This window comes from Felis catus, chromosome C2 (genome assembly GCF_018350175.1).
Source record: "Felis catus isolate Fca126 chromosome C2, F.catus_Fca126_mat1.0, whole genome shotgun sequence".
NCBI lineage: Eukaryota > Metazoa > Chordata > Mammalia > Carnivora > Felidae > Felis > Felis catus.
In genome coordinates, this window is record NC_058376.1 from 3,140,282 (window position 1) to 3,168,263 (window position 27,982).

At 61.4% G+C, this 27,982-nt stretch overlaps 1 protein-coding gene across 11 annotated transcripts; it reads left to right on the forward strand.

Moving 5' to 3' along the window:
- Positions 1-66: 66 nt before the first annotated feature.
- CBS (cystathionine beta-synthase) lies at positions 67-27,883 on the forward strand. 11 transcript variants are annotated; one of them, XM_045036545.1, is made up of 20 exons: positions 67-380; positions 1,688-1,925; positions 4,079-4,177; positions 7,360-7,541; positions 10,036-10,252; positions 12,284-12,390; positions 13,327-13,461; positions 13,811-13,890; positions 13,973-14,107; positions 14,647-14,716; positions 15,940-16,031; positions 16,803-16,928; positions 17,543-17,627; positions 19,216-19,321; positions 20,861-20,938; positions 21,102-21,236; positions 21,808-21,916; positions 25,701-25,785; positions 26,161-26,202; positions 27,512-27,883. In XM_045036545.1, exons 4-20 carry the CDS (start codon positions 7,376-7,378, stop codon positions 27,667-27,669), a joined length of 1,926 nt encoding a protein of 641 aa, XP_044892480.1. In that variant the 5' UTR covers positions 67-380; positions 1,688-1,925; positions 4,079-4,177; positions 7,360-7,375; the 3' UTR covers positions 27,670-27,883. The 11 variants fall into 11 exon arrangements, with proteins under 11 accessions (XP_044892480.1, XP_019694885.2, XP_044892484.1 ...); XM_045036549.1 differs by having other exon boundaries at positions 68-380; positions 7,360-7,498; XM_019839326.3 differs by lacking the exons at positions 4,079-4,177; positions 7,360-7,541.
- The last annotated feature ends 99 nt before the right edge of the window (positions 27,884-27,982 follow it).

Below are 27,982 nucleotides of genomic sequence, written 5' to 3' on the forward strand. Positions count from 1 at the left end.
CGTGTATGTTGAAGACCTGAGCCCCACTGCGAGGGTATTAGGAGGTGACGGGACGCGTGCTCTCAGAAGAAGAGACACAAAACAGCGTGTTCCCTACCCGCCCCCCACCATGTGCAGGAGGCAGGAAAAGAGCTCCCACCAGGCCTGGCCCTTATCTTGGGCCTCCGGCCTCCGGAACTATGAGACGTAAATGCGTGTGGTTTGAGCCAGGGCCCCCATTCTTAAAGGAAATGATTTTTCTGACACTGGATCAAATGGGAAGAAAGGTTTCTTGTTTTTAATATTCAGTAATCTCTATGCCGAACATGGGGCTTGAACTCCCACTCGCCAGACCCCAAGATCAAGAGTCACTCTACCGACTGAGCCAGCCAGACGCCCTGGTAAGGAGGACTGTTCCTTCCAGACTCTTGCAGTGGGCATATTTCAGTAAGGAGAGAGTTGGGCCCGGTTGCAAATACAAGGACGGCTGGGGGCTGACAGCCAGGGAACAGGGGGTGTCCGTGCTGGGGCATCAGGGCTGGGGAGATGCTTGCTGGAGGCAGACCAAGGACTTGCACGCGGAGGTCGGGGTGGGGGTGGCTGAGGCACCGGATCAAGTGCTGACAGTGATTACCTGCGGGGAGGGGAGGTGTCTGTCTATAAACTGACTTAGCAGATTCCTGCTAAAACCTGCCTAGGCAGGCCCAAGCCAGGGGGCGGGGGGCTAGTGGAGAGGAGGCCCAGAGGAGCCTGGCCAAAGGTTGGTCCCCCTAATGGCCTCATTTTTGCTTCGTCACCTTGTTAAAGACTACCTGCAAACACAGTTACGTTCTTCGGTACGGGGGTTGGGACCTCAGCAGAAGAATTTGGGGAGGGTACTGTTCCGCCTGCAAAAGGAGCCCCTGGAGAAATGTCCCATCCCAGGGCTGGGGCGAAGACTCATCATGGGCCCGAAACGCCTCGTGGGACAGAAAATAGAGGCGATGAAAGGCACAACGGGGAAACGACGAAAGGACACAGGGTCCAGCTTGATTCCTGATCTGGGGCCATTTCAGCATCAAAGCAATGATAGCGAAAGACGAATAGCCTGTGTGACAAGGCGAGGCTTCCCGAGTCCACCACCATTTCCCACCACAGTAGCCACCCAGTCGGTGGCTCAACCTGGGGCTGCCAGGCGGGTGCCAGGGGAGCGGCAGCCAGGGAGGGGCACAGGGTCTCTCTGGAGTGACACAAATGTGAAAACTGAATTGTGGGGGCGGCTGTACGGCTCTGAACGCCAAATATTAGTGCTTGGGTACTAAAAATGATTGGCTGTGCACTTTCCGCGGTAGAATGGACGCTTAAAAAAAAAAAAAAAAAGGTCCGTGAACCCAAACTGGAACAAATACATGAACAGGCACATGATATGCCATAGTGGAATGCCACACGACAGATGCAGGAAGAGTCAGGGGTTAGAATTGCCCCTTGGCAACCATTTTCATAGAAACCGATTCAGGTAGACTATGCAGGGAAGCTTAAATCGGAGAGTGCAAGTTTGAGAAGTTTACCGGGTGTTTCCAAAGTATCTCCGCAGGGATTCTTACTAGTTGTGAAGGGGAAAAACCATTCGTTTAGAGTGGAGAATGCGAAGTGCATGTGGCCAGATGGGACACGCAGGCACCCACTCCATCAGTCATGTCACTCACATCACTCGCTCTTGTCATTCCAGCGCCTTCCAGCAGGAGGCACCCCCCCCAACCCCCACTGGGGCCAATCCTGAGGAAACAACGTCTCACGAACCAGGGACATTCTATAAAATGTCTGGCCTGCACACTTCAAAGACACCCACGTCTCAGTCCAACAAATGGCTCTAGGGCACGGCCACTGGGTGCGGCGAGGTCCGGGATTTTGCTGTGACAGGCAAACTGAGTGAGGTCTGTTGATTAGGTCATGGATTTGTATCAATGGTAAGTTTTTTTTTGGTTTTTGTTGTGTGGTTTTTGTTTGGTTGGTTGGTTGGTTTGGTTGTTTTTTAAAGACTTAATTTTTTTAGGGGTGCCTGGGTGGTTCAGTCGTCGGTTGAGCATCCAACTTCGGCTCAGGTCATGATCTTGCGGTTCGTGAGTTCAGGCCCCACCTCAGGCTTACTGCTATCAGCACAGAGCCTGCTTCCTGCTTCCGATCCTCTGTCCCCCCCCCCCCGCCCCGCCCCAGCCCCTCCCCTGCCTGCACTCTCTCTCTCTCAAAAATAAACATTAAAAAAAAAACACTCAACATTCTAAAAAGACAATTTTTTTAAAGCAGTTTTAGCTTAACGTCTTGATTTTGGCAGTTGTACTATGGTTATGGAAAACAGTTCTTTGTTTTTCAGAAATAGACACTGAAGTCGCCAGGGGTAACGGGAAACTGTCTGCAGCTTAATCTTAACCATTCAGAAAAACCAGACAGTTAGATGATAGATAAGTGGCACAGACTTAGATTCATATTAGAGAGAGACAGGGACAGAGACAGAAGTATGAAGAAAATACAATAAAAGTTTAATATTTGGGGGCACCCGACTGGCTCAGTCGGTAGAGCGGGCAACTCTTTTTTTTTTTTTTTTTAAGTTTATTTGTTGGCAGGGGAGGGGCAGAGAGAGAGGAAGAGAGAGAATCCCAAGCAGACTCCCTGCCGTCAGCGCAGAGCCCGATGTAGGGCTCCACCTCACGAACCATGAGATCATGACCTGAGCCAAAATCAAGCCAGACTCTTAACCAACTCTTAATCTTGGGGTCGTGAGTTCAAGCCCCATGTTGGGTGTAGAGATTATTTAAAAACAAATTTTTTTTTTAAAAAAGTTAAAATTTTGAAAATCTGAATGAAGGGCGTCTGGGAATATTCTTGCCACTTTTCTGACAGTCTAAAATTATGTCAAAATTAAAAAAAAATTTTTTTTAATTAACTTTTTAATGTTTATTCTTTGAGAGAGAGAAAGAGAGAGAATGAGCAGGGGTGGGGCAGAGAGAGGGAGACACAGAATCCAAAGCGGGCTCCAGGCTCCAATCTGTCAGCACAGAGCCCGTCGCGGGGCTCGAACCCACGAAATGCAAGATCATGACCTGAGCTGAAGTCGGACGCTCAACCGACTGAGCCACCCAGGGGCCCACCCCCCAAAATTTTTAGTACTTGGACCTCATAGCAAATGACCACAAACTCAGATGACTTAAAACAACACAAATGTCTTGTCTCTCACTCCTGGAGGCTAGAAGTCTGAAATCAAGGTGCCCGAAAGCCCACGCTCTCTCTGCAGGCTCTGGGGGAGGGTCCTTCCTGCGGCCTTCAGCTCCTGGGGGCTGCGCGGTCCCTCATCTTGTGTCAGAATGACTTTAATCTCTGCCTCTGTCTTCACAGAGCCTTCTGTCTGTGAAGGTGCCCAAATTTCTCTCTTCTTACAAGGACACGGGTCATACTGGATTTAGCACGGCCCCTTCTCCTTATCCAGTACGACCTCTTAAGTTGCTTATATACTCAGAGAGCCTATTTCCAAATAAGATCATAGTTACAGATTGCAGGCGTTAGTAAAAGTTGAATGTTTGGGAATCTGGGCGAGTATCTGGGAATTCTTCTATTCTTGGCACTTTTATGACAGTCAGAAATTATGCCAAGATAAAATAATTCAGAGCATGATCAAAAACTCCCTAGTTTGAAACCTTCCGAGGGCCCTGCAGCGCAAGGCAGTAAGTTCCAGCAGAAAGTTCCGTCCTGGCCGGCCTGCAAGCCCTGGGACTCCGCCTCCCCTTCCACCCTCTGGCCACTCCTGTCCCTCGCTCTGGCCACTGCCCTTTCCTCCAGTTTTTCTCACCCCTGACTTGTTCCTGCCCCAGGCATTTGCAGTGGTTGTTTTCAGCCCAGAACATTCCTCCTTGAGAATAAGATGTGGCTCCTCGGGTCAAATGTCACCTGTCCAGAGAGACTCGGCCCCCTGACCTAATGCCAGCTCCTGTTCCCGTCTTTATCCGTCTTCACATTTGTTCTCACTAGTGGAAATCCTATCACAAAATGATGTCTCGTTGAGCCCCCTCCCCTAGAATAGAAACCCTCCAGGGACAGAGGCCCTGTTGGAGTTTCCGGTTTTTTCCAGAGCCCTGTGGCCGGGGACGGCCAAATCATTGCTGGATGAAGCGAACCCGCAAGGCGCTGGGCAGAGAGCCACTGATGGGTCCACATCTGTCCACACCTGGTAACACGGTTGCGACCTGTCAGTCACAGTCACTACAGGCGGGGAGAAGCACCAGGGTCTGCCCCAGGGTCCTCTAGGCTCTTTAAAAGCCAGGAGCACGCAAGTTTGAAATACTGATGACTGTGGCCCTCCCGGTGGCCCCAGGGTGCCCTGCTGGCCAGCAGCCTCCAGCTCCTGGATTTGGGGAGTGGGGGGAGTGGCCTGTGCAACACCTGTGTCTCTAAGCGGCTTTTGTGACTTCTGGCCGAGTGTCAGGTCTCAGGCGAGCTGTGGTTCTTTCCCAGTCTTGTGGGAGCCGTGGCCAGGCTCCGCGGAGGGGGTCTGGGAAGGTGAGCACTGTGTCTAGGGGGCACCTGCACAATGGGGGGCAGGAAGTAAATCCCGGGAAACCCCGCCGTGGGGAACCCAGAGCCAGGGTACTGGGTGCATGCTAGGTCCCCTGACCTGAGGCGGTGGGGACCAGGGCTGGCATGGGGGTGGGGGTGGGGGAAGGCTGGCAGGTGGGATATTTGTGGAGGGTCATCCTCACGGTCCTACAAGCCCTTCCCCGCTCCAGAGGGCACACTGTACAAGTCATCAACAAATATTCACTACACTCCCGCAGGGCTAGCAGTTAACCAAGTAAAACAGAATCGGGACATCAAGCACAGAGCTTCCGCACCCCTGGAGTCCGCGATCCTGGTGGGGGGACCTTGGGGGGCAGGGGGAGAGGAGGGCAGAGGGCCAGCGGATGCATCAAAGGGGAGTGGGAGCTGGTCCCGGGCCCGCGCGGTAGGGCAGTGGGGGCCAGGAGTTGGGGGACACGGGAACCCAGACCTGAGGCCGGGGAGTTGGACGGAGTTGGGTGGGGAGTGGGGGTGGAGGAGTTCGGGTGGGCGGGATCCGGGCGGGGCAGTGCGGGGTGCGGGGGAGGGAGGGGGGAGGCCCTGACCTGAAGCCAGGCAGTGAGTGAGGAGTTGGGCGGTGAGTGGAGGTGGGGGTGGGGAGGATGGGGGGCGGGCAGCACGGGAGGTGCGGGGTCCCCAGCCCGCGCACGCCGGGTGGGGGTGGGGGTGGGGGGTGGAGGGGGGTGGGGGGTGGAGTTGGGTGGGATGGGGGAGGGGCAGCGCGGCAGGTCCGGGGTCCCCAGCCCGCGCGCGCCCGGGCAGCTAGCGCGGGGGTGGAGGGTGGAGGGTGGAGGGTGGGGGAGGGGCAGCGCGGGAGGTCCGGAGTCCCCAGCCCAAGCCAAGACAGCTAGCGCGGGGGTGGGGGGTGGAGGGTGGGGGAGGGGCAGCGCGGGAGGTCCGGGGTCCCCAGCCCAAGCCAAGACAGCTAGCGCGGGGGTGGGGGGTGGGGGGTGGGGGGTGGAGGGTGGAGGGTGGAGTGGGGGAGGGGCAGCGCGGGAGGAGGGCGTCCCCAGCCCGCGCCAGGGCAGCGAGCACGGAGGTGGGGACGGGTGGGATGGGGGCGGGGACAAGCGCGGCGGCGGGCGGCACTCGGGATTGGCCGGGCGCCGGCCCCCCGCCCCCGCCTCTCGGCCAATCGCCTGCGCGCACTGCCGGCCGCCGGGTCCCGCAGGCCCCGCAGCTCCAGGGTTGCGGCTCCGAGCAGCAGCTGTCGGGGTCGCAGGTCGCGGCTCCCGGACGCGCGCAGCCCGCCGCTCTTTCCGCGTCTCCGTCCAGGTGAGCGCCCGCCGGGCCGGGAACCGCCCCACCCCTGGGCGGCGGGGTCGGGCTGTGGTCGACCGCCTCCGGCGGGCCCCGGGTCGCCCCCACCCCTCCGCCGGAGTTGCATCATCTGCACCTGCGCGCGGCGGAGCAGGGCCGGCGTCCCGCGCCCCCCGCGCGTCCAGAAGGTTTTGAGGCCGGGGATTCAGCGCCCACGTGGCCCCGGGCCTCCCCCCGCAACCCCCGCGGCTGTGGAGCGGAGGGGGTGGGGGGGCGGGAGCCGGGGTGCGATCGTTGATTTTTCGATGTATTTTGGAGGGGAAACGGCTGTTTCGCAAATTGCTCTTTTCCGTCAACTATATGAGGTGGGAGTAAATATTCATGTAGTTGCGCGGACGGCATGTGAGGTGGGTGCCCGTGGGGGGAGGGGCGCAGAGCACACGGGGGTCGTGCCCTGGGCACATACTCGGATGCCCGGCGACCCCCACTTCCCCGGACCCTAGGGAAGCGGATGGTTGAGCTGAGGGGTGGGGCGGGGGGGGGGTGGAGGGGCGGGAACGCAAAAGTTTTAGCTTCGCCAGGATTACTTGGGGGTGTTTGTCCCGAACTGCGCCTCCCGGCCGGCCTCCAAATCTACTGTAGAATCTCGATATGCCACCTGAAAACTCACACTTTAAAACAGGAGTTTACTACCATTCGCACCCTTGACCCTGACCATCCCCGCCCCCCACACTGAGGCCAACTGGGGCGTGTGTCTGCAGGGTGCACGATGCCCTTGGGGGCGTCGTGACCCCAGGAGGGTCTTGCGCTTTAAGATGGGGTTTCAGGTGGAGCGGGAACCGGCAGGGCGGCGCCAGGTGAGCCCGCCTCCCGGGGACGCACGTGCTTGGCCCGCGGGGCGCGAGCTGAGTCTCGCGAGTGGGAACCCGCGGGTTCGGACCGGGTGCCAAGCGAGCGCCTGGCCCAGTGCTTTTGGGGTCCGCGGAGACTCGGTCGGCTTCGATCTTTGTACCCAGCGGCTCCTTACCTCGTCGGAGGCTATGCCAGGCTAGGCAAGTCGCAGAGAAGGAGGCGCGGGGCTGCCCGCGTCCTCAGAGGCCGCTTCCGCGAACGGTTAGCGATTCTGGCCGGTCCTGCGGCGGGCGGCGCGCCTGCCCGGCCAGAGCGCTGCGGGGCTGCCTGCCTCCGATGGGGAGGAGGGTCTGTGACCCGGGCAGGGGGGTCGGTTCTTGCACGGTGGAAGAATTACCGCCTGAGCGAGAAAAGGCGCTGGTCTCCTTAGGGCCGGGGGTGGTGGGGGGGTTCCTAAAGTTAGAGAAGGGGAGGGGCGCATCCTCGAGTGGCCTCAGGGAAGACCTGAAGCTTCCAAAAGAAGCCGGTGATCCCAAGGCTTGAAAGAACCACCGCTCTAAGGCCCTTGGGCAGGACAGCTGGGAGGCTGGCTTCTCTGGAAAGGGGCCAGCCCCACCGGCCTGGTGAATTTCCAAAGGATGTGACTTGCAGAGTGTCCCCAGGTTTCTAACTCCCTGTTCGCAGGCTCCGGCCTGGGCGAATGTGGCCAGCCGCTGGGCACTGGGCTGCATCGGGCCACCTGCACTGGGGGAAATGGACCCAGCTGGGGCTGCCTCTGCCTTTGCTGATAACCAGCCTGGTTCTGCGTGCCCTGGAGGAAAAGGTCAGCAAGGGAACGCCCCGAAACTCTGGATTTACACCTCCATGTGAGGAGCCCTTTACACCTTCGGCCCAGTCTGCTCGGCTACTCACCTTTTCACAGCAAAACTGCCTCACGAAGGTCTTGGGGAGCACAGATATCTGTGGGCTCGATCCCACGACCCTGGGATTATGACCTAGACCGAAATCAGTCAGACGCTCAACTGACTGAGCCACCCAGGTGCCCCAGAGCACCCCCCCCTTTTTTTTTTAAGAACTGTTTTAGTTTTAGGAAAAATTGGGAAGACGAGTTCCATGTGTCTGCTTCCTGACACTTTCCCTGAGTAGCCGAGACTGTTGCATTAGTAGGTCTTTGTTACCGTTAGTGAACGCAGCTGTTAACCGAAGTCCCTGCTGAACTCAGGTTCCCTCAGTTTCCCCTAACCCCCTTGAGCTCTTCCGGGATTCCTTGGAGGGTATGCCTCGTTTGTGCCGTTGTACTGTCTCTTGTGGGCACTTGTTGGTCGTCAGTCTGTGGAGGGGTGGCCGTGTTGGAGCCGGGCTCTGTCGTCCAGGTCGCTGTGGAGACGGGAGAAGGGGGCAGAAGACAGGCTGAGTTCAGTCCCAGTCTTTCCGAAGTTGAGGGTGGTGCCTGTTGGTTGTCACCCCAAAGGGGCGAGGCAGGCGTACAGCTCAGTGAGGCCTCACCTCTGATTGAGCCGGTCCCCGTCTGTCCTTCCTTCCGTCAACTTGTCTTAATCTGTCTTAAGGTTATGTGTGATTTTTATTTATTTTTTTAAACTTTTTAATTTTTAAGTTCATTTATTTATTTTGAGAGTGAGAGTGAGCACAAGCAGGGGAGGGGCAGAGAGAGAGAGAGAGAATCCCAAGCAGGCTCCACATTGTCAGCACAGAGCCCGAGGCTCGAACTCACAAACTGCGTGATCATGACCTGAGCCCAAGTCGGATACGTAACCCACTGAGCCACCGAGGTGCTTAAATTCATGATAAAGTTTTTGTGACATCCTCTTTATGGTTCTACACACTCACAAGGGCACAATTCCGTAGCATTAAGTACATTCACAGGTTGTGCAACCATCACCAGGATCTGTATGCAAAACGTTCATCAGGCCAAACCAAAACTCCTCCCCATTCACCAGCGACGCCTCGTAACCTCTGTCCTACCTGATGAGTTTCCTCTGTGAATCTGCGGATCGTAGGCTCCTCATTCCCGCAGGTGCAGCCGACGGGGTTTTCCCTTTGTGTGGTTTGTTCACAAAGCGCAATGTGTCCGAGGCCCCCTCACCTCTCAGCATGTATCAAAACATCATTCCTTTTTTTTTAGGGTAAATACATCATTATCTCCATTTCTGATATCCGTGATATAAATGTAGTTTTTTCAAAACAACTTTGAGGTAACAAAAGCCATATATATAGTCGACCCTCGAGCAGTGTAGGGGTTAGGGGTGCCGACCCCACGCAGTCAAAAATCTGTATGTCACTTTTGACTCCCCCCAAATTTAATAGCTCACTATTGCCCGGAAGCCTTACTGATAACGTAAATAAATGGTCAGTTAACACTTGTTTTGTATATAGCATGTATTTATGCTGTACTTTCACAATAAGCTGGAGAAAAGTGTATTAGGAAAATCGTAAGGGAGAGAAAATCCATTTACGATACTGTGTTGTATTTGTCAGAAAAATTTTTATATAAAAAAAATTTTTAACGTTTATTTATTATTGAGAAATAGAGACAGAGCATGAGCAGGGGAGGGGCGGAGAGAGAGGGAGACACAGAATCTGAAACAGGCTCCAGGCTCTGAGCCATCAGCCCAGAGCCCGACGCGGGGCTCGAACCCACGGACCGCGAGATCGTGACCTGAGCCCCAGTCGGACACTTAACCGACTGAGCCACCCAGGGGCCCCGTTTTTGTTTTTGTTTTTAATGGGGTTGTCCTTATGTGTGATACTCACAACAGAAGCCCTTTTTACAACTTGCTGTTTTCATTTCACGTCTACGTTGTGCAAAGATTCCCCACTGTCAGATAAACAACATACCCATCACCTCTGCGTGGGAACTTTTCTTTTTTTGTACATGCTCACGTATTGAGAAAATTTGAAAACTTTATTACTTTTTTACGGCCAAGTAATATTCCGTCGTATGGCTGTGCCACGTTTTGTGTATCCCGCATCTGTGACAGGTGTCTGGTGTGTTTCCACGTTTTGCCTCTTGTGAGTCGTGTCGCTGTGAACGTGGTGCACAGATATCTCCAGCTCTTTGGATATATGCCTAGGAGCGCCATGCTGGTTCCCGTGGTGGTTCTGTTTAACCTTTTGAGGAACCGCCACACCGTGGCCACAGCAGCTGGCCCCGACATTTTTGTGCTTGTCCTTGTGCTGTTTGAATGTGTGGACGCCCCGCCCCCTGCCCTGCCCTGCCCTGCCCTGCCCCTGCAGAGGGACCCTGTGAGCAGGATTGCCCAGGTCCCCAGCAGCAAAGCAGACTCCTCGGCAGGTGTTTAGAAATGGCCTGAACCAAGTCTCTCCCCCTCCCTTTGCCAGATCCCAGCATGCCTTCCGAGACACCCCAAGCAGAAACGGGGTCCGCAGGGTGCCCCCACCTCTCAGGGGCACACCTAGGGAAAGGGAGCCTGGAGAAGGGACCTCCGGGGGACAAGGAAGCCAAGGAGCGCCTGTGGATCCGTCCCGATGCCCCAAGCAAGTGTTCCTGGCAGCTGGGCAGGCCGGTCACTGACTCCCCTCATCACCACACTGTCTTGTGAGTGCCGGTTTATGATTTATTATTATTGTTATTATTATTATTATTTTTTTTATTATTATTGTTTTAGGAGAGAGAGCATGTGCACAAGCTGGGGAGAGGGAGAAAGGGGCAGAGAGAGAGAGGGACGGAGAGAATCCCAAGCAGGCTTCTTGCTGTCAGCCTGGAGTCCGATGCGGGGCTCGATCCCACAAACCACGAGATCATGACCTGAGCCGCAATCAAGAGTCGGACGCTTAACTGGCTGAGCCACCCAGACACCCCTGATTATGGGATTTAAAATCAGAACTCAGGGGCGGTAGGGAGGTGCAGGCCTCACTGGGGCTGGCAGAAATGAAAAACTTACAAATCTAGAATCCCCAAGCATTAAATGTGTCTGAGCACCGAGAGCTCAGGAGGCGATGAGCCCTCACTGCGAAAACCCAGCCGAGCAGTGGGCGAAAAAAGGCCTGTGTGAGGCTGGGGCAGCCACGAGGGACCAGGTTCCTGCGGGGGCCCGTCACGCGGAAGGCCTGGGGCTTTTACCCCCCGCCGAGCTCTCCCTTTGCCCTGCCTGCTGTGAGCTGCCCCTGGCCTGGCTGGGGGCGTCCCTTCCGCTCCTTGGGAGGCTGCTGTTGGAGGCTGGATTCCAGCTTGTTCCAGCGGAGGCCTGTTTGGGCCCCCAGGGTGGACTGCAGCCTCCGGCCCCCCTGGGGAGCTGGGTGCGCTGGGCCTGAGGCCAGGAATCTGGTCTTGCCGGGTTCCTGGAGCAGAGGGCTCGCTAAAGTTTGGGAACCACGGAATGTAAATTAGAAATTCAAGGGCGTAGGAAGCTAAACCCAGGTCTGTGCTGCACACCCCCGGGCGGGTGTTTGGTGAGCACGTACTTGGCACGGACAGGAAGAAGGTATGCAGTTGGCATCGGGCCCTGAGGGTGAGGAGGGAACCGCCTGTGTCGTGGCTGACACACCATCGGGCTGTCCACACCCAACTGTCACCTGTCACCAGGTGGGAGAACGGGGAGAGGAAGCCAGTCGCTAGAATGCGAAGGGAGACAGCCGGTCGGTGATGAGGAATCCCACACTGAGCCTGGACGTCCACCTGGGAGTTCATGGTGACCTTGACCCCAGGGGCACCGGTGACTCCCCAAGGTCTTTGTTTTGTTTCGAGTAGGGTGCTTCAGTCACCCGTGCCTGACATTTTCTGAGTGATGCCCGGTGGCCGGTGCACCCCTTGTGGCCGCTGTCCGTCCCTGGTGGACAGCCAGGCAGCCTGAGGGGGCTCAGCTCTGGAGGAGCTTTTTTCATCAAGGAAAAGAAAAGGACAAGGAATCCCAGGGGTCGGGTGCCGAGAGATGGAAGGAAGTGAAGGTCCGCAGAAAAGATTTTCTGAACGGATGCACCAGGCAGGAGCTGTTGTTGAAGTCGCGTTGTCTACTCCAGCTTCCGTACTTGGAAGTAATTTTTTTTTAACATTTACTTGTTTTTGACAGAGAGAGAGAGAGAGCAAGCAGGGTAGGCCAGAGAGAGAGGGAGACACAGAATCCCAAGCAGGCTCCAGGCTCCAGGCTCCAGGCTCCAGGCTCCGAGCTGTCAGCACAGAGCCCGACACGGGGCTCGAACCCACGAACCGTGAGATCATGACCTGAGCCCAAGTCGGACGCTTAACTGACTGAGCCAGCCAGGCGCCCCTGTACTTGGAAATAATTTAACACAAAAGGTTGCAGAAATAATACAGAGGGGTCTCATGTCCCTTCCCCAAGCTGCCCTCTGACCCCGGCCCCCGTTGCCCAGGAAACGACCTTGATGCGGCTCACCGTTAGCTACACCACAGACGGGGTTTCTGCCATCGGCTCACCCACCGGTGTCCTCACGTGTCATGTGTGCACACGTGAGCAGGAATGTGCCTGTGGCCTTTTACCCTGCGAGTAGGTTTGTGTAATTAACCACTCGGATCCCTCACCCAAGCCAGTTCTTGGATTTGTTTCTTGGTTTATGTAAAACAGCGTGCTGGTCTGCCAAGTCTGAGTGATCGTGGACTTCCCTGTTTCAGGACCAAATCCCCCCAAATCTTGCCAGACATCCTGAAGAAAATCGGGGACACCCCCATGGTGAGAATCAATAAGATCGGAAAGAAATTTGGCCTCAAGTGCGAGCTCTGTGAGTACCTGGCCGCCTCCCTCTGTCCCACGCCTGCCCCAGCAGCGGCTCGGTGGGCCTAGGGTTGTGGGCATAGACCCCTGGGGCCCTCTGGGGGGCAAGAGGGGCCAGGGAGTGAGCCGGCTAATGAATGTCCGGGACCCCATCGGGTAATAGCAGAAAGAAAGCACGGTAGGGGGACGTGCCGGGGTGGCGGGGCACAGCCGGCCGCTCTGGTCAGGGCCCGAATGAGGAGACAGAGTGTGGAGACCCGGGGAGCGTGTTCTGGGCCAACGTGGAAGGCAGGACCCAACCAGGAAGGAGCTCGACCTTCCCCAGACCTGAGGAGGAGGAGACGTCACAACGGGGTCCATCTTTGTGATGCGGGGTCTCGGGCGTGGGCTGGGCAGGAAGCCGTTGTCTCTGCGTTCAGCTGGTTCTGTGGGGATAGACCGTCCGTTATGAGGCGGTGGGAATCGGGGGAGCCTTGTCCTCGGTGAGCAGGGGGGCCACCCGCACGCAGAGCCCCGTGTCACTGGGCGAGGGCCTCTCCCGGTGAGCAGGCTGATGGGAGGCAAGCATGGAGCGCTGGGCAGGCCCCAGTTGGACAGGGCGGGCCGCCCTGCCTCACACCGGCCCCCTGCTGTGTGTCCGGCTAGCCGCTCTTGGGCCCGTGCTGCCCCAAGGGGGGCTTTTCCTGGCCCACCCACCCAGCGGGGGGCTCCTCACTTCTCTCCTTCGCTCGGAGTTGCCACTCGGGCTGGACAGCGGGTGGCTGGGCAGGGGGGAGTTTCCCGATGGGCGAGCACGCTGCTCTGGGCGCAGGTGGGGGCGAGAACGGAGGGGGGTGGTTTACGGTCCCCACGTGCTGGGCATGTTGCATAATAGGAGGTTGTGGGGATCAGCCAGGGGGCGGGGGGGAGCCTCTTCCTGTCCTGATTCGTCCTTGGCTCCCAGTGGCCAAGTGTGAGTTCTTCAACGCCGGTGGGAGCGTGAAGGACCGTATCAGCCTGCGCATGATTGAGGACGCCGAGCGGGCCGGGACCCTGAAGCCCGGGGACACCATCATTGAGCCGACGTCCGGGAACACAGGTGGGTCCCGGGATGGGACGGGAGGGTCCCCTGGCCTGTCCGGCCGGCCTCCTCCCTCAACTCGCTTGGGCAGCACGTAATGCGTGCGTTTGGAGGGCGGTGCCCAGGGGAAGCCGGAGGCGCCGGGTTCCACGTTTTCCCGCCTGCGTTGCTTCTCAGGGGGCACATCCCCTTTGCGTTTCTACCTCGGGCGTTCTCTGCCCCAACTCCCTCATTCGAGACAGAAGGGGGTGACCTCAGGCCTTTTTGGTATCTGAGTGCCCTCTCCCTGGGCCTTCCTGGCCGTGGGCACCCAGAGCGGGGTCTGTGGGGCGCCGTGGCCCCCTCTCACCCCGTGCACTGTCCCCAGGGATCGGGCTGGCCCTGGCTGCCGCCGTGAAGGGTTACCGCTGCGTCATCGTGATGCCGGAGAAGATGAGCACGGAGAAGGTGGGGGCAGGGGTTGTCCCGAGGGGCCCGGCCCCGTGCCCCGGGCCCGGGGGTAGACGCGGGCCTCCGTGCTCCTCCATAGGTGGATGTGTTGCGGGCCCTGGGGGCCGAGATTGTGAGGACGCCCACCACGGCCAGATTTGACTCCCCGGAGTCCCACGTGGGGGTGGCCTGGAGGCTACGGAACGAGATCCCCAATTCTCACATCCTGGACCAGGTGAGGCCGGGGTCTGGGGGCGAGTGTGCACTCGGGGGTGTGGACCCACATCGGGGGCGCCCTGGGGGGCGTCCGTCGGGGTCGGGGGCTGCAGAGGCGGCTGGCGCGCGGTCGCCGGCCTCTCCCGGCCTGCCCGGCGCTCCGGCAGGTGGCGGCCAGGTCCGCCGAGCCTTTGGCCCCCCCCCCCCCGCCTCCCGGGCGGCCTCTGGAGGGCTGCGCTCAGCGCCTGGGCCGGAACGGTTTTGGCGGTGCACCCGGAAGCTGTTGTACAGGTGTAAAACACACGCAAACCTTTTCACCGGGGCTCTCGGCCTCCCCCGTCTCCCCTCTGGGTGAGTTCAGAAACCGCACCTCCCGGAGGGCTCGAGTCAATGTTTTGTGCTGGTCGAGCTTCCTAAAACCGCCCGCGCCACCGGCCACTGGCTTGATCTGCCGGGATCCGCTCCGGCTCGCCCTGAGCCGGCGGCCTGACGCCCCGGGGCTGTTGCCCGTTCGGCCTTCCTGACCCCACTCAGCCCCTCCACCGTCTCTCCACACAGTACCGCAACGCCAGCAACCCCCTTGCTCACTACGACACCACCGCCGAGGAGATCCTGCAGCAGTGTGACGGTGAGTCCTTGCGTCCCGCCCCTCCGTCCGCCTTCGCTGCATCTGTCCCTGCTTGCCTGGGAGCGCACGGGTCACTTACCCCCTCCTCGGTAAACTCCTGTCCGTCCTTCAAAACCCAGCCCAAGCGTCCCCTCTCCGTGAAGTGCTTTCCAGCGCATTCCCCCAGAGGAGTGTCCTTTTTCGGGCTTTGCCTGTGCGTCGCCTGGAACACGAAACGTATCACGTGGTTCTGCTCGTGCGCCCAGCAGTAGGTCCTTCCAGACCCGTGGGAGCTCCTGCGTGCGGGGAACGAAAGCGTGCCAGGCTGGTTGGTGCTGGAGCCCTCCCTGGGCTCCGTGCCGTCGAAAGCCCTTGGCATCAGGCCCCGATCCGAGCGCTGAATCCAACACTTGGGTTTTCTCGTCTCCCGAGCCCGATGGTGGTGCCGGGGGTTGGTTTACTTCCTGTACGGACATGAGTGTCCCTGGAGCCTTTGCACGCGTTGAGAGCCAAGTCCGTGGCAGGGGTGGGGGTGGGGGGGTGGGGGGGGTGTTTCCCTAAGAGGTTTCAGGGAGAAGGTGCCGGGCGATGGGCCTCGCCACTTGGAACCTGGTGCTGGCACCGGCCCACACGCGACCTCGTTCCAGGCCTAGGAGCCAGGCGGCAAGGGTCCAAGGGTGTGCTCACCCGGATTTTACGTGTGAGAATTCTCTCCTTTGGCAAAAACAGCCCTCTGCCTCGGCACGGGTGTCCGCACCGACTTGTCTGCAGGATGCCTGGGCCGGCCACGCGGCAGGCGGAGAGCCCAGTGACTTTCGGGCCGAGCCTGAGGGATTTATTTCTTTCCTTTATAATTCAGTTCACTTACTCCTACCTGAAGCCTGACAGTGTAGGAGGGGCACGGCAAAGGGCCTCCCCGGGCCCCGTCCCCGCGGCAGCCACCACGCGGCGGGTCCTGGCAGTGCGTCCAGACGCCCTTCACGGCTTCGCACCAGATGGGGGCTGCGGTGGCCACGTGTCATCCAGCAAAGACTAAGCAGAGCCCACTGGCTCGCTGTGGCTGCGGATGCTTCTTTCAAGCTCTAGAACTGTCATGAGAGGCTGTCGAAACGTGACAACAGCTTCTCTCTGAACTTCTTGAGAACCGGCCTGCGTTTTGGTTGCGTCTTTACTTACTGCTGAGCGTGGCGAGCCGGCTGAGCTGTGGCCGGAGGGTGGCCCCCTGACACAGCTTCTCCCATCAGGGAAGTTGGACATGCTGGTGGCTTCGGCGGGCACGGGTGGCACCATCACGGGCGTCGCCAGGAAGCTGAAGGAGAAATGCCCAGGGTGCAAAGTGAGTGAGCCAGGGGCTGCAGACGGGTGTTGGAGGCGGGTGGGCCCGGACGTGCGCGCCTCTCTCGCCTGTGGCCCCATCTGCGGTCGGAGGCGGGACCATCGAGCTTCTGGGCCCTGGGTCCCCAGGGTGGCCTCTGCTTTAGAGCTGCAAGTTCCCCGTCCTGACATTTCTGCTTACAGCTTGTCTTGTACCTTGTGTGTCTGCCTCTTCTTGGGAGTGACCCATGACCTAGGCGCCCCGCTGCTCTGGGGGTGGGACAGTCGACTTGGATGGCCTCCAAAGATCGTTCCAGAAGCTCTAAGCTCTTAGGGTCATGTCCCGCATGTGCTGTGCTTGGTGGGGGGGGGGGGGGGACATCTGGATTTGGAGTTAAGCGTGGACCTGGGGAGGGGCTTGTAGAAACTTCCAGCTGGGGGTCCCGAGCACTTTCCTCCTTCCGGCCATTTCTCTGCCATCCATCCCCAAAGGCTCCGGCTGCCCCCACAGGGGCAGTCAGGGCTTTTCTGGGGCGCCCTGCTCACCTGGTTCTCCCCTGGGAAGCTACCTTGTCCCCCCCGGCCACATGCTGTCCCCTCGGAGTACCCCAGGTGAATGTGTACCTTGTAATGTCCCCAGCACTTGGGGCCTGATACCTGGGGACACGGCCACACCCCAGGGCAGGTCTTCACCGGGTGCTTACTAGGGGTGGGATTGGCCACCCCCGTAAAAAGCCAGGCACGGCCAGATGAGACTGTTGCCCAACTCGGGCCCTCATGCCGCCCCCTCTAGATCATCGGGGTGGATCCCGAGGGTTCCATCCTCGCAGAGCCCGAGGAGCTGAACCAGTCGGAGCAGACGGTCTACGAGGTGGAAGGGATCGGCTACGACTTCATCCCCACGGTGCTGGACCGGACGGTAGGCAGGGCCAGGGCACTCCCAGGCACGGTTCCAGCCCTCTGGGTACGAACGCCCTTGACCTGTTTTCCGACGGAGGGGCCGCGGAATAGTGGGGGCTGCATGAGCAGGCGGGGAAAGCGTGGCCTCGCCGTCAAGGGTAGGTAACAGGTGGCACCGTATCCAGTGTGTGCCAGGGCCCTGGTGGGCGGAGACGCTGAGACGGCCGTGGGCACGGTCCCGGCCCCCGCAGAGGGAAAGGGCACGGGTGGTGAGGGCAGGGAAGCAAAGTGAACGATAAGGACCCCAGCCAGACAGGGCTCTCTTTTGGGACCCTAGAGCATAATTCTGTCGGGGGGGGGGGTTGTCTAGGGTGGACCTGTGGGGACAGAGCCGTGCGGCGGGGGCTGGCGGACAGTTTCGATGCCAGGGGCAGAATGTGTTGGACCAGGAGAGGTAGAAAGTTCTAGGGTTTTAGCCCTGAGAATCCAGTCGCAGATGTGGGGCCGGGTCACGTTCCGATGAGGGTCTTGGCCTTGGCGCACCTGTGAGGTTGCAGGCACGGCTGTGGCCACACCCCCACCACGGAAGGGCCCGGGCCCCTCCAGAGCTTTCCGTGTGGGTCCTGTCTGCAGGTGGTGGACAAGTGGTTCAAGAGCAACGATGAGGAGGCCTTTGCCTTCGCCCGGATGCTGATTGCACAGGAGGGGCTGCTGTGCGGTGAGTGCCGGGCGGGCTCTGGGGTGCACTTGCCCCCTGCCCACCTCCAGGCCACGTGTAAAAGACACCCTCGTTCTGAAGCCGCGGGCCGCGCCTGTCAGGTGCCGTCCGTCCGTCTGCCCCTCGGCAGGGCCGTCATGCTCACAGCAGAGGTGCCCTTCCAGAACATGGCTGGAGCTCTGGGTCTGTGTTCCTGGGCCCCTGGGGTCCTTAGGCTTTGTCTCGCTGAGGACAGGAGTGGCCCGCAGATCCGAGAGGGGAAGGAGTGTGAGCTGTGAGGGGCCTGGGGACGTAGCAACCCCCCAGTAGCTCAACAGAAGAAGAAAACAGCGCCATCTCTGCGCTCCCGGCGAAGTGGGCAGCGGGGTCTGGGTACGAGTGGGCGTCTGCCTCCTGCCGGCCCCACCTTGAGAGGCGTCCCGGCGATGCTGTCAGTGGTTTGGGGGTGAGGCCAAAGCTTTTAGGGCTCTTGGTTTTTTTTGTTTTCTTCTTTAATGTTCATTTTTATTTTTTATTTTTTTTAATTTTGTTTTTTCAACGTTTATTTATTTTGGGGACAGAGAGAGACAGAGCATGAACAGGGGAGGGGCAGAGAGAGAGAGGGAGACACAGAATCGGAAACAGGCTCCAGGTTCTGAGCCATCAGCTCAGAGCCCGACGCGGGGCTCGAACTCCCGGTCCGCGAGATCGTGACCTGGCTGAAGTCGGACGCTTAACCGACTGCGCCACCCAGGCGCCCCTCATTTTTATTTTTGAGAGCTAGACAGAGCATGAGCAGGGGAGGGGCAGAGAGAGAGAGGGAGACACAGAATCAGAAGCAGGCTCCAGGCTCTGAGCCGTCAGCCCAGAGCCCGACGCGGGGCTCGAACTCACGGACCGTGAGATCGTGACCTGAGGTGAAGTTGGAGCTTAACCGACTGAGCCACCCAGGCTCCCCAAATGTTCATTTATTTTTGAGTGCTAGACAGACAGAGCATGAGCAGGGGAGGGGCAGAGAGAGAGGGAGACATGGAATCGGAAGCAGGCTCCAGGCCCCGAGCTGTCAGCACACAGCCCGACATGGGGCTCAAACTCATGGACTGCGAGATCATGACCTGAGCCGAAGTCAGACACGCTTAACTGGCTGAGCCACCCAGGCGCCCTGTGGACACTTGTTTTCAGCCAAGTCCAGCCCTCACCTGGGGTCTGGGGCTGGCACAGGGGGCCGGGAATGCCCTGGAGAGGCTGGGGGGCACGTGTGACACGGGCCTCCAGGGTCAGAAGGAGACGGGACCACGCTCCCCACCGGCTGTCTCCGCTCGGAGCCCCAAGGCCCCCGAGGGAAGCGCTGGATTTAGACCCTCAGGGACTGATGGCCGAGACGACACGCGGCTCGCTGCGGGGTGTCTGTGCTTCCTCGGGGAGGGTTTAGCGACCGAGCCTGGGCGGCCGTGGAGCTCCGTGTTGCCAGAGCGGTGCGGGTGGAGTGAGAAGCGGGGTCCTCCCCCCAGAGCCAGGCCCCGCGGGTGGCTCCCCAGGCTCCCCCCAGGCTCGCACGCAGGTGCTCGCACGCAGGTGCTCACGCCCCCCCCGCCCCGTCCCCCCGCAGGTGGCAGTGCCGGCAGCGCCATGTCGGTGGCCGTGAAGGCTGCCCAGGAGCTGCAGGAGGGCCAGCGCTGCGTGGTGATTCTGCCGGACTCGGTGCGCAACTACATGTAAGACGTGCCTTCCCCCGCCCGCGTCTCTGTCCTTCTGAGTCCCCCGCCCGCATCTCTCTGTCCTTCTGAGCCCCGCACGCCCCGGGGGCTCTCGCTGACGGGCCACCCCGGAGATCAGACAGCAAGGAGGAGGGAGGGTGGGGGTCCGCGGGACCCCTGTGAGCTCTGCCTGCGCCTGGCCCCGGGCTCCCTGTCGGGCTCCCCATTGTGTCTCAGCCTGTCTGGTCCCCGTCTTGGGGTCCTCTAGACACGCTTATGAGTCCGCGCACCTTCATGGCGGCCGGTGCGTCTGGCAGAGCGCCCCCTGGAGGGGGTTCCTTGCCCACTTCAGCCCCTCCTGCCCCCGTCGCCCCTCCCACGTGTCTCCTGTGAGCTGCCCTCCCCCACTCGCCCCCTTGCGGCCTCCACCCTCTGACTGAGGAGATCCCTGGCTGGGCTCAGACCGCCCTTCAGGACCTGCTGGGAAGTGTCTGGCCGGTGGCCCCCACGGCCCCTTCCGGCCCGATGGCACTGGGCGTTCGTGTGTGTTGTGGCCCAGCTCTGAGGGCCATAGGTCCAGCCGGTGGCCCCTGGGCCTACGGCTCTGCCTGTGCGCCAGGCTGCTCTGCAGCAGGCTTCTGGGGGACGGGGAGCCGAGGAACCCCCTGGCCCCCGCCCGCCAAACCCTCACGATTCCCTCCATAGCCTGGGTGCTGGGGGTGCCCCGAGTTGGCTTCCCAGGGGCGCGGGGGTTCACAAGGATTCCCACCGCCAGGTTGCCCTGAGCTGGGCTGCCCGCCTGCCCCAGTCAGGATGCCCGTCTCCCCGTGAGCTCGACAGGCCTGCTGTGTGGGCATGTGAGCGTGTGCACGCTGGAGGGTGTGAGAAGCAGGGCGGGTCCGTGGGAGACGTGGCGGGTGGGTGAGGGAGACACGGGGCAGGGGTGCAGGTGAGAGGGCAGGTCCGCAGGGGGTAGGGAGGGTGGTGTGGTGGAGGGAGAGATGGGGTGGGGGAGGGGGGAAAGGGCCAGTGGGGGGCGGGGGACAGGGTGGGGGTATGCGGGAGGTGGGGTGAACGGGAGGGAGACGGGGCGGGTGTTGGGGGGCAGAGAGATGGGGTAGCTGTGAGCGGTAGATGGGACCGGTCATGCGAAGGACCGAGCGTGTCCTCCCGCGCGTCTTGGTCACCGGGTGGCAGGTTGGGGCGGGTCCCAGCCAGGCAGCCCCGAGCCGGGGCCAGTGTCCTCAGCCCCCGGGAGGGAGGTGCTCCCTCTGTTCCTCGGCCGGGAGGCCGCCCCGGAGCCGGGAGCGGGCTTGCCGGCTTGGGCTCCGGGACAGACGCTGTGCTCTGCGCCCCCCGCAGACGCAGGTCAGGCTCGCGGGTCGACCAGGTGCCCCCACGGCACTCCCTGCTGGGGTCTCCGAGGCCCGGCTCCCCGGCCTCACCCTGCAGTCCCCGCCGGCCGCTCGGGGTCTCGGCTGGGGCCACGGTGTCCCGCGAGTGGTGCTGGGCTCTCTCAGGACCGACCGGGCCCCAGAGGCTTCTTGATGCCCATAGGTCCAAATTCCTGAGTGACAAATGGATGATGCAGAAGGGCTTCCTGAAGGAGGAGGACTTCACCGTGACAAAGCCGTGGTAAGGGTGTCTCTGAGCGGAGACCGTGCTCCCAAGTCCAGGCCCCTGTGCTCCGTCCCGCACCCGGCCGGCCGTCATCCCTCTGCGCTGAGCCTTGCAGTGAGCGTACTTGTCCTCCCCTCCCGCCTCCCGGTTCGCGGCCGGCCCGGCGCCCTCCCCCCAGGTGGTGGCACCTGCGAGTTCAGGAGCTGAGCCTGTCGGCCCCGCTGACGGTGCTGCCCACGGTCACCTGCGAGCACACCATCGAGATCCTCCGCGAGAAGGGCTTCGACCAGGTGCCCGTGGTCGACGAATCAGGGTCAGTGTCAGCCACCCCAACCCGGGGCTCCGCCCGGAGCCGCACGGCCAGGGCCCCAAGCTCCCGGACAGGGCGGGGCAGCGGTTGGCCCGTCGGATGACTTGTCCATGTGCACCCGCCACGCTAGCTCTTACGGCCCAAGGGCCCCTCCTGCGGCGTCCCTGCACTCTGAGCACGTGCGTGGGGGGTGGCGGGAGAGGACCGGCCGTGCCGTGGCTCGTGGCCAGCCCTGGAAGGCCGTGGCCAGCCAGCAGTCTCCCAAGACCGTCCCAATTCTAGAACCAGGCCCACCACCTGGGACGCTGCCAGCTGTTCCCCCGCGATGCTGGTCAGAATGGAGGCGCCCGAGACTCGCTGGTTTGTGGTGTCCCCGCACTGGACAGGCAGCCCCCAGGGCCGGGCGTCGGTCACTCTATACCCACGCGTAGGCACCCCGCTTCCTGGTTGAATTCTCAGAGAGATTCCACCTCTGGCCACGGAGCACAGCCTGAGCAGAGGGTGGCTGTGGGCGTGTTCTGTCCTTGGGAGGGAAGAGGGGTGCCTGCACTGACCCCTGACCCCTGTTTCCCAGGGTGATCCTGGGGATGGTGACCCTGGGGAACATGCTGTCGTCCCTGCTCGCCGGGAAGGTTCAGCCGTCAGACCAAGTTCGAAAAGTCCTCTATAAGCAGTTCAAACAGGTACGAGCTCTGTTTCGCTCGAGACCCGGGCCTGCCCTCGAAGGCGGGGCTCAGTGCTCCCCGTGAGAGGGTGCCGGGGCCCCCGCTGCGCCCAAGCCCATAAACCCAAGGTTTTGCCCCTGCTCTGCAGGCGGCCCTCGTTGGTGGGGGCTCACCTGGGGGTCAACATCCCGAGGCCGTCTCAGCCGAGCCGGGCGCCCGCCAGCACGGTGGTTCCGCAACGCTGGCCTGTGCCTTCTCTGTGCACGTTCGTTGAGAATGCCCGGCAGGCCGAGAACATTCTGGGGAGTTGCCGGGGCCGGTTGGGGCCCGTGGGCGTCCTTACATGATCACGGCCCCTCGATGGGCCGGGCAGAGGCCCCACGGTGGTGCGGTCGGGCGTCCCCTCTCCCTGGTCCCTGGCGCCGACTCCCCACCAGCCCGTCCTGCACTTGGTGAGGGAAGGCGGCCGCTGGCCGTGTTGGATTTGAGGGGCTGAGTCCAGAGCCAGGGAGGAATTGCCCACCACGCAGCTGACGTGGCCCCAGAATCCGTGTTCCTTCCGCTTTCGGCCATCACCTGTCTCGCGGGCCCTGCAGGGCCCCTTCCGCTAGGCCCTCTGGGAGCCGCTGCCCGGCCTGGACTGTCACCCCCTCCTCCTCGTCCCCCGTCCTTCCTCCAACCTCGACGCTTCCCGCAGCTGGTGCCCCCGCCGCCCCCGCGCGATGCGCTCGCCCTCTGTGCCCCAGGCCCCGTCACGCCCCGGAGCACCGAGCGCACGAGCGTGTTTCTGGTGCGGAAGCTCCGTGAGGTGTCACTGAGCCCGGTGTCACGTGCGAGGGGCTGGCCAGCCGGGCCGAGCGTGGGCGCCCTTCCCGCCGGCTTCTCAGCTGTTCCCTCCACCGAGGCGTAACTGCCACACGGGGTCGTGTCCAACTTAGCCCGTTCGATGGTTCTGGCGTGAATACGCACCCATGAAGCTGTCCCCGTGGTCACGAGCGCACGTGTCCCTTACCCCGAAGGCTTCCGACGCCCCCGCCGACACCCCTCTCGTCGCTGCAGGCGGTATGTTCTCTGCAGACCCGTGCACACAGCGTGTGCCGCTCGTGTGCCTTTCCCACAGCGTCGTGTGGTGAGACCCACCCCCCGGGGCCGTGCACGCTGGTCCCTTCCCGCCCCGAGTGCCGCTGGCCCGTGCCGGGGCCTTCTACGAGCTGGCCTGGTCGGGGGAGCCTTCTCTCCGGTGGGGGCTCCGCTCCGTGGGTCTGTCTTCAAGCTGGCAGAGCTGCCGGCCGCCGCCTGGCGCCCGAGTCTGTATCTTGTTCCCTCCCTGAGAGGCCACGTCACACCTTCAGCCACGCCTCCGCCCCCGGAGCGCGGCCAGGCCCTCGGCCAGGACCCCTCTGGGTCTCAGCGCAGGGACTTCAGTTCCCGCCGCTGAGCTGCCGGGCGGGGCCGGAGGAGCCGACCGCGTCGGGGGCCGCCGTGCACCTGCTCCCCTCTGCCCTGCGCTCCCAGGGGCGGGTGTGGGGGGAGGCAGGTGTCTTCCTTCAGCGGGGGCTCCAAGCCTCCGCGTTCCAGATCCTGTCTTGAGAGTGCAGGGGCCGCAGTAGACAGCCTGGGTGGGACCCGACATCTGGGCACAGCCGCCCTGCCGGGTGCTGGCCCTTCCTGCTGCCCCGTGGGGGCCTGGCCACCTGGGTGCGCTGTGGCTCCCTTACCACCTGGTTCTTCGTGACCCCCCCGTGGTCTTTTGACCACATCCAGCGCGTGGCCTACAGAAAGCGTTTGGCGGAAGCTGGCTTCCGTGGACCGGCGCTGCTGTGAACACTTCAGCGTGCACTGGCGCCCGGTGTGGACGTGCTGGACCCCCCCGAACCCACCCCCAGAGGCTCTTCCCCTGGTCTCCTGAGCCGTGAGCGCTGGTCTTTTCCCACGGAACCGCCCCCAGTACCAGAGTCCAAATAGGAAGGGCGCCGGGCTAGGTTCCGGAGTGGCTGACCAGGGCTTGTCCAGCTCACGTCTGATGAACACTCCCCTCACTGTGTCCCCAGAGAGGGTCAGCCAGCCCCTGTGACCCCTCCCGGGGCGCTGATGGCAGTGGAGGCCGTGGGGGACGGAGGGCTCTCCGGGTCAGACTTTCCCGGGAGCGTAAAGAGATGGCCGAGTGCCGTGGCTTACACCAGGTGACCCCCGCGGCTGGGCTGCTGACGCCCCATCCGTAACTGAGCTGAGAACCTTGCGGTGTGAGCAGGTGGGAAGGAGGTCCCGCGGTAGAGCCCCAGCCCGTGGAGATGCCGGCGGGGGCCGGGGGCTAGGCTCACTCCATTCTCCGAATGCCCCACCTCACCGTGTTTGCCTCTCCCTGCGGGTCATTTAAAACGAGGAAGATCTTTCAAATGGAAGTATGGCCTCGGGGGAGTTCAACTTGTAGAGACGTCACCTGCGTTTACCGCAAACTTGCGTTCCCAGCGCGGGGACGGGGTCTGTCCTTGGGGAGTGCTAGCATGAGGGCGACAGCCCCCCGAGGGCCGGGGAGGCTGAACTCATTGAACAGCATCCTCCGCTGATTTCCCAAAGACAGGAGCCCTTTAGGCCTCTTGCTGACAGCAGACCTCTTCCCTCCGGACGTGTGGTCACCGTGACTTCCGGGTTCCAGGCGGCCAGCCAAGAGGGTGTCGGGGGCGTGCCCGAAGCCCATCTCCGGTCTTGGCTGAGGTCCGAGCCGGGCGTTGGCAGTGTTGGGGGCGAGGGAACACCTGGGAGCCGGGTCGGCGGGCGGCGAGCCACGGACTGAGCGGGGCGACGGGCCTGGTGGCCGGGGGGCCGCTGGGGGCCAGCCTTGCTCCCGCACGAGGGCCAGGGTCTCCGATCATGACCGCTCCTCCAGCGCCCCCATCCTGATTTTCCCTCCTGGGTCTTCTGTGCATTTTGTGTCCCCCACACTCCCTTTCCCACCTGGTGGGAGCACACTTCTCGTGAGGCACGGGTGTCGATCCTCAGAAGGTGGACCCTGTTTTTACTGTAAGTTCTCACAGTTTGTCTTGAGCAGGTGGTGCGGGGCGAGCACCCACGTCTGCCTTCTCCACACAGCTCGCCATTGTTCCCACATCTTGCACTGGTGTTTGTTGGGGCAGGTGACCGCTAGTTTTCATAGGGGGTCTGTCTGTGCCTTCCACGGGCCCGGGGTTGTGGCAAATGTATCTGTTCCAGTATCCCACAGGCCGGTACTGTGTGTAAACCCCTCTCCCCCTGTATCTCCCTGAGTTTTCTTTTTTTTTTTAATGTTTACCTTTGAGAGAGACATAGTGTGAGCGGGCGAGGGGCAGAGAGGGAGGGAGACAGAATCCGAAGCAGGCTCCAGGCTCCGAGCTGTCAGCACAGAGCCCGACGCGGGGCTCGAACTCATGAACTGTGAGATCATGACCTGAGCCGAAAGCCAAAGTTGGAGGCTTAATGGACTCAGCCACCCCGGCACCCCTCCCTGAGCTTCTCATTAGTTTTGCCTCTTCCAGAATGTCAGAGTTGGGGTCAGAGTGTGGGAAGCCTTTCTAAATGACTCTGTCCTGTGTCTAAGGACTCATGGTTCATCTAAGCGTCTTATGTGCACTGTGTCGCCCTCTGCGTCCTGCATTCGGTTTCTGAATCGGCAAAAGACTAGAGGAGGATGTTCTGGAGCGATGCCCAGCCTTTGCTTTGCTCCTTTCACTGTCAGGCCTGGCAGGCAGTGGCCCTCAGGCTCCGCCAGCTTGAGGCCTGGCGGGACTGTCCTGGGAGCGCTGACCGACCGCACGTTCTCTTCCAGATCCGGCTGACGGACCCGCTGGGCAAGCTGTCGCACATCCTGGAAACGGACCACTTCGCCCTGGTGGTCCACGAGCAGATCCAGTGTGAGTGGGCCTGCCGTGGGCCGGGAGCTCCGCGGGGCAATGAGGCCCTCGTCCCTCAGGGGGTGTCGGGGGGTGGGGGAAGGGGGCGCTGACCTCCAGCCCCCACCAGCCTGTGACTGTGGGTCTCGGAGGGAGCCTTCTGTGGGCCCTGCCAGAGAGGCCACAGGGCTTTTGAACTGCCGCGCACAAAGCCCCTTCTGGGCCTCTTTGGCGGGTCCCCACAGGCCGGGGGATGCGTCCGGTCCTGGGCGGGGATGAGGGCTGGAGAAGCGAGGAGGATTGGAGGGGCCCAGAGTGCCCACCCTCCCGGCGGGGGCTGGTCTTGGGGCCCAGTCTGCCCCGACTCTAACGCCCGTCCCGTCCTTGGCTCCACAGCGCGGGACCTGGCCTTGACGGGCGTGGTGGGGGGGCCCTCAAGTATGTACGCCTCACCCCCCCCCCCGCCGGAAATGGCTCTGTGGTCACAGTCGGAGCCTCCGAGGGCGGAGGAGGGCGTCTGGGGTCCTGGACCCCCAGGCCCCAGGCTCGAGTGGGAGGGTTCTTCCTCCTAGGCTGTTGACTCACATTTGAACTTCTACCAGAAAAAGGCCAGAGTCCCAAGTTCAGAGTCCACCTGGCAGCATTTCCCCCGGCCGCCTCCTGCGGTGCTGGCAGAGGCGAGCGGTCATGGCAGAGACCCCGTGGCCCTTTTTCCAGAAAGCCTGCACGCCGGGCTCTGGACGGGTTTCTCCTGGAGGGTCTGCAGGGCAGACTGGAGAGGCCGCTAGAGGCCGCCGTCCCCTGCGGAGGTGTGTGGCCGTCTGTCCGTCCCGGTACCTCTTCCTCTCCCGAGGTTCTCCGAGCATGCCAGCTGGGTCCCCGCCCCCCCCCCCACACTCGCCGGGACCTCTGCCCTCAAAGGCACGAGGGACAGCCAGCCATAGGTGTGGTGCTGGGAAAGGGGGGGTCTGGCCCTGTGTGCGTCCGTCACGGTTCTCGGGGGAAAGCGTCACCAGGATATGTGGACGTGGGGAAAGAGCTGTGGTATAAGGAGTTGGCTGACCAACCGGGTGACCAGGCCGGTGGGTCCCCTGCAGGGTGAGGGGGCAGGCTCAGGACCCAAGAGCCAGTGTTTCAGTCTGAGTCCAAAGACAGGAACGATGTTCTCTCACTCGGAGAGTCAGCCTTTTTGTTCTCTTCGGGCCTTTGGCTGATTAGGTGAGGCCCACCACATTAGGGAGGATCCTCTCTCTCCTCCCTGTGCTCAAATATCACATCTCACCCAAAGACACCCAGAGTAATGTCTGACTAAATATCTGGGCACCCCGTGACTTTGTCAAGCGGACACATAAAATTAACCGTCTCAAAAACCCTCTCTGCGTTTTGCACAGCGCGGTGGGAAGGGGCTGGTGTTCATTTAGGCCTGAGAGAAAGGCAGGGGTTTGAAGACAGGCCGGGGGTGTAGTTCACGGTGGTGGGAGATGTTGGAACTTCTCGCCAAACTCAAGCATCGGGCGCCCGGGGGGACGCTCGGATTGCTTGCTTAGTGAAACCTGGGGCGTCCGGCCGGGCAGACACGGGGCGGAGAAGCCAGCGTCGCCCAGGCGTCTCGTGTCAGAAGACCGCACGTGGTGTTGGGGCCCGCGTGGACCTCGGGCGGCTCCAGGGCAGGGCCTCCGGGGCGCGGCCGCCTCTCACGGACTCCGCGCGGAGACCCCTTTACACCTGCTGTCTTGTTCCTCCGCAGACCACAGCAACGGCAGGTCCAGTCAGAGGCAGACGGTGTTCGGGGTCGTCACTGCCATCGACTTGCTGAACTTCGTGGCCGCTCGGGAGCGCGACCGGAAGACCAAGTCAGGAAGCACCTCGGAGCCCAGACCTGCGGGGGCCACGGTACAGCTCTGACCGCGCCCACGCCTCGCCTCGCCTCGCTGGGGTCCGTGCTCTACCTTTTGTAAACACAGAACCCACACGCGTGATTTGTAACTGCCTGACGCTGGGCGTTGTCGTCAGGAGCGGGTAGCAAGCAGCGGGTGTAGGATGCGTAGCCCGGGGCCAGCGTGGACGCTAGCTTCCCTTTTATTAACACCTGGCCGCCTCGGTGAATCCGCTTACGGTTTATCGGAGTAGATGTGTGTTTCTTTACCTTTCTTCTAAAACGGCTCAGCAAGAAAATCTTGTCAAACAGGATACGGCCAGGCGGGTGAGCCCTTGTGGC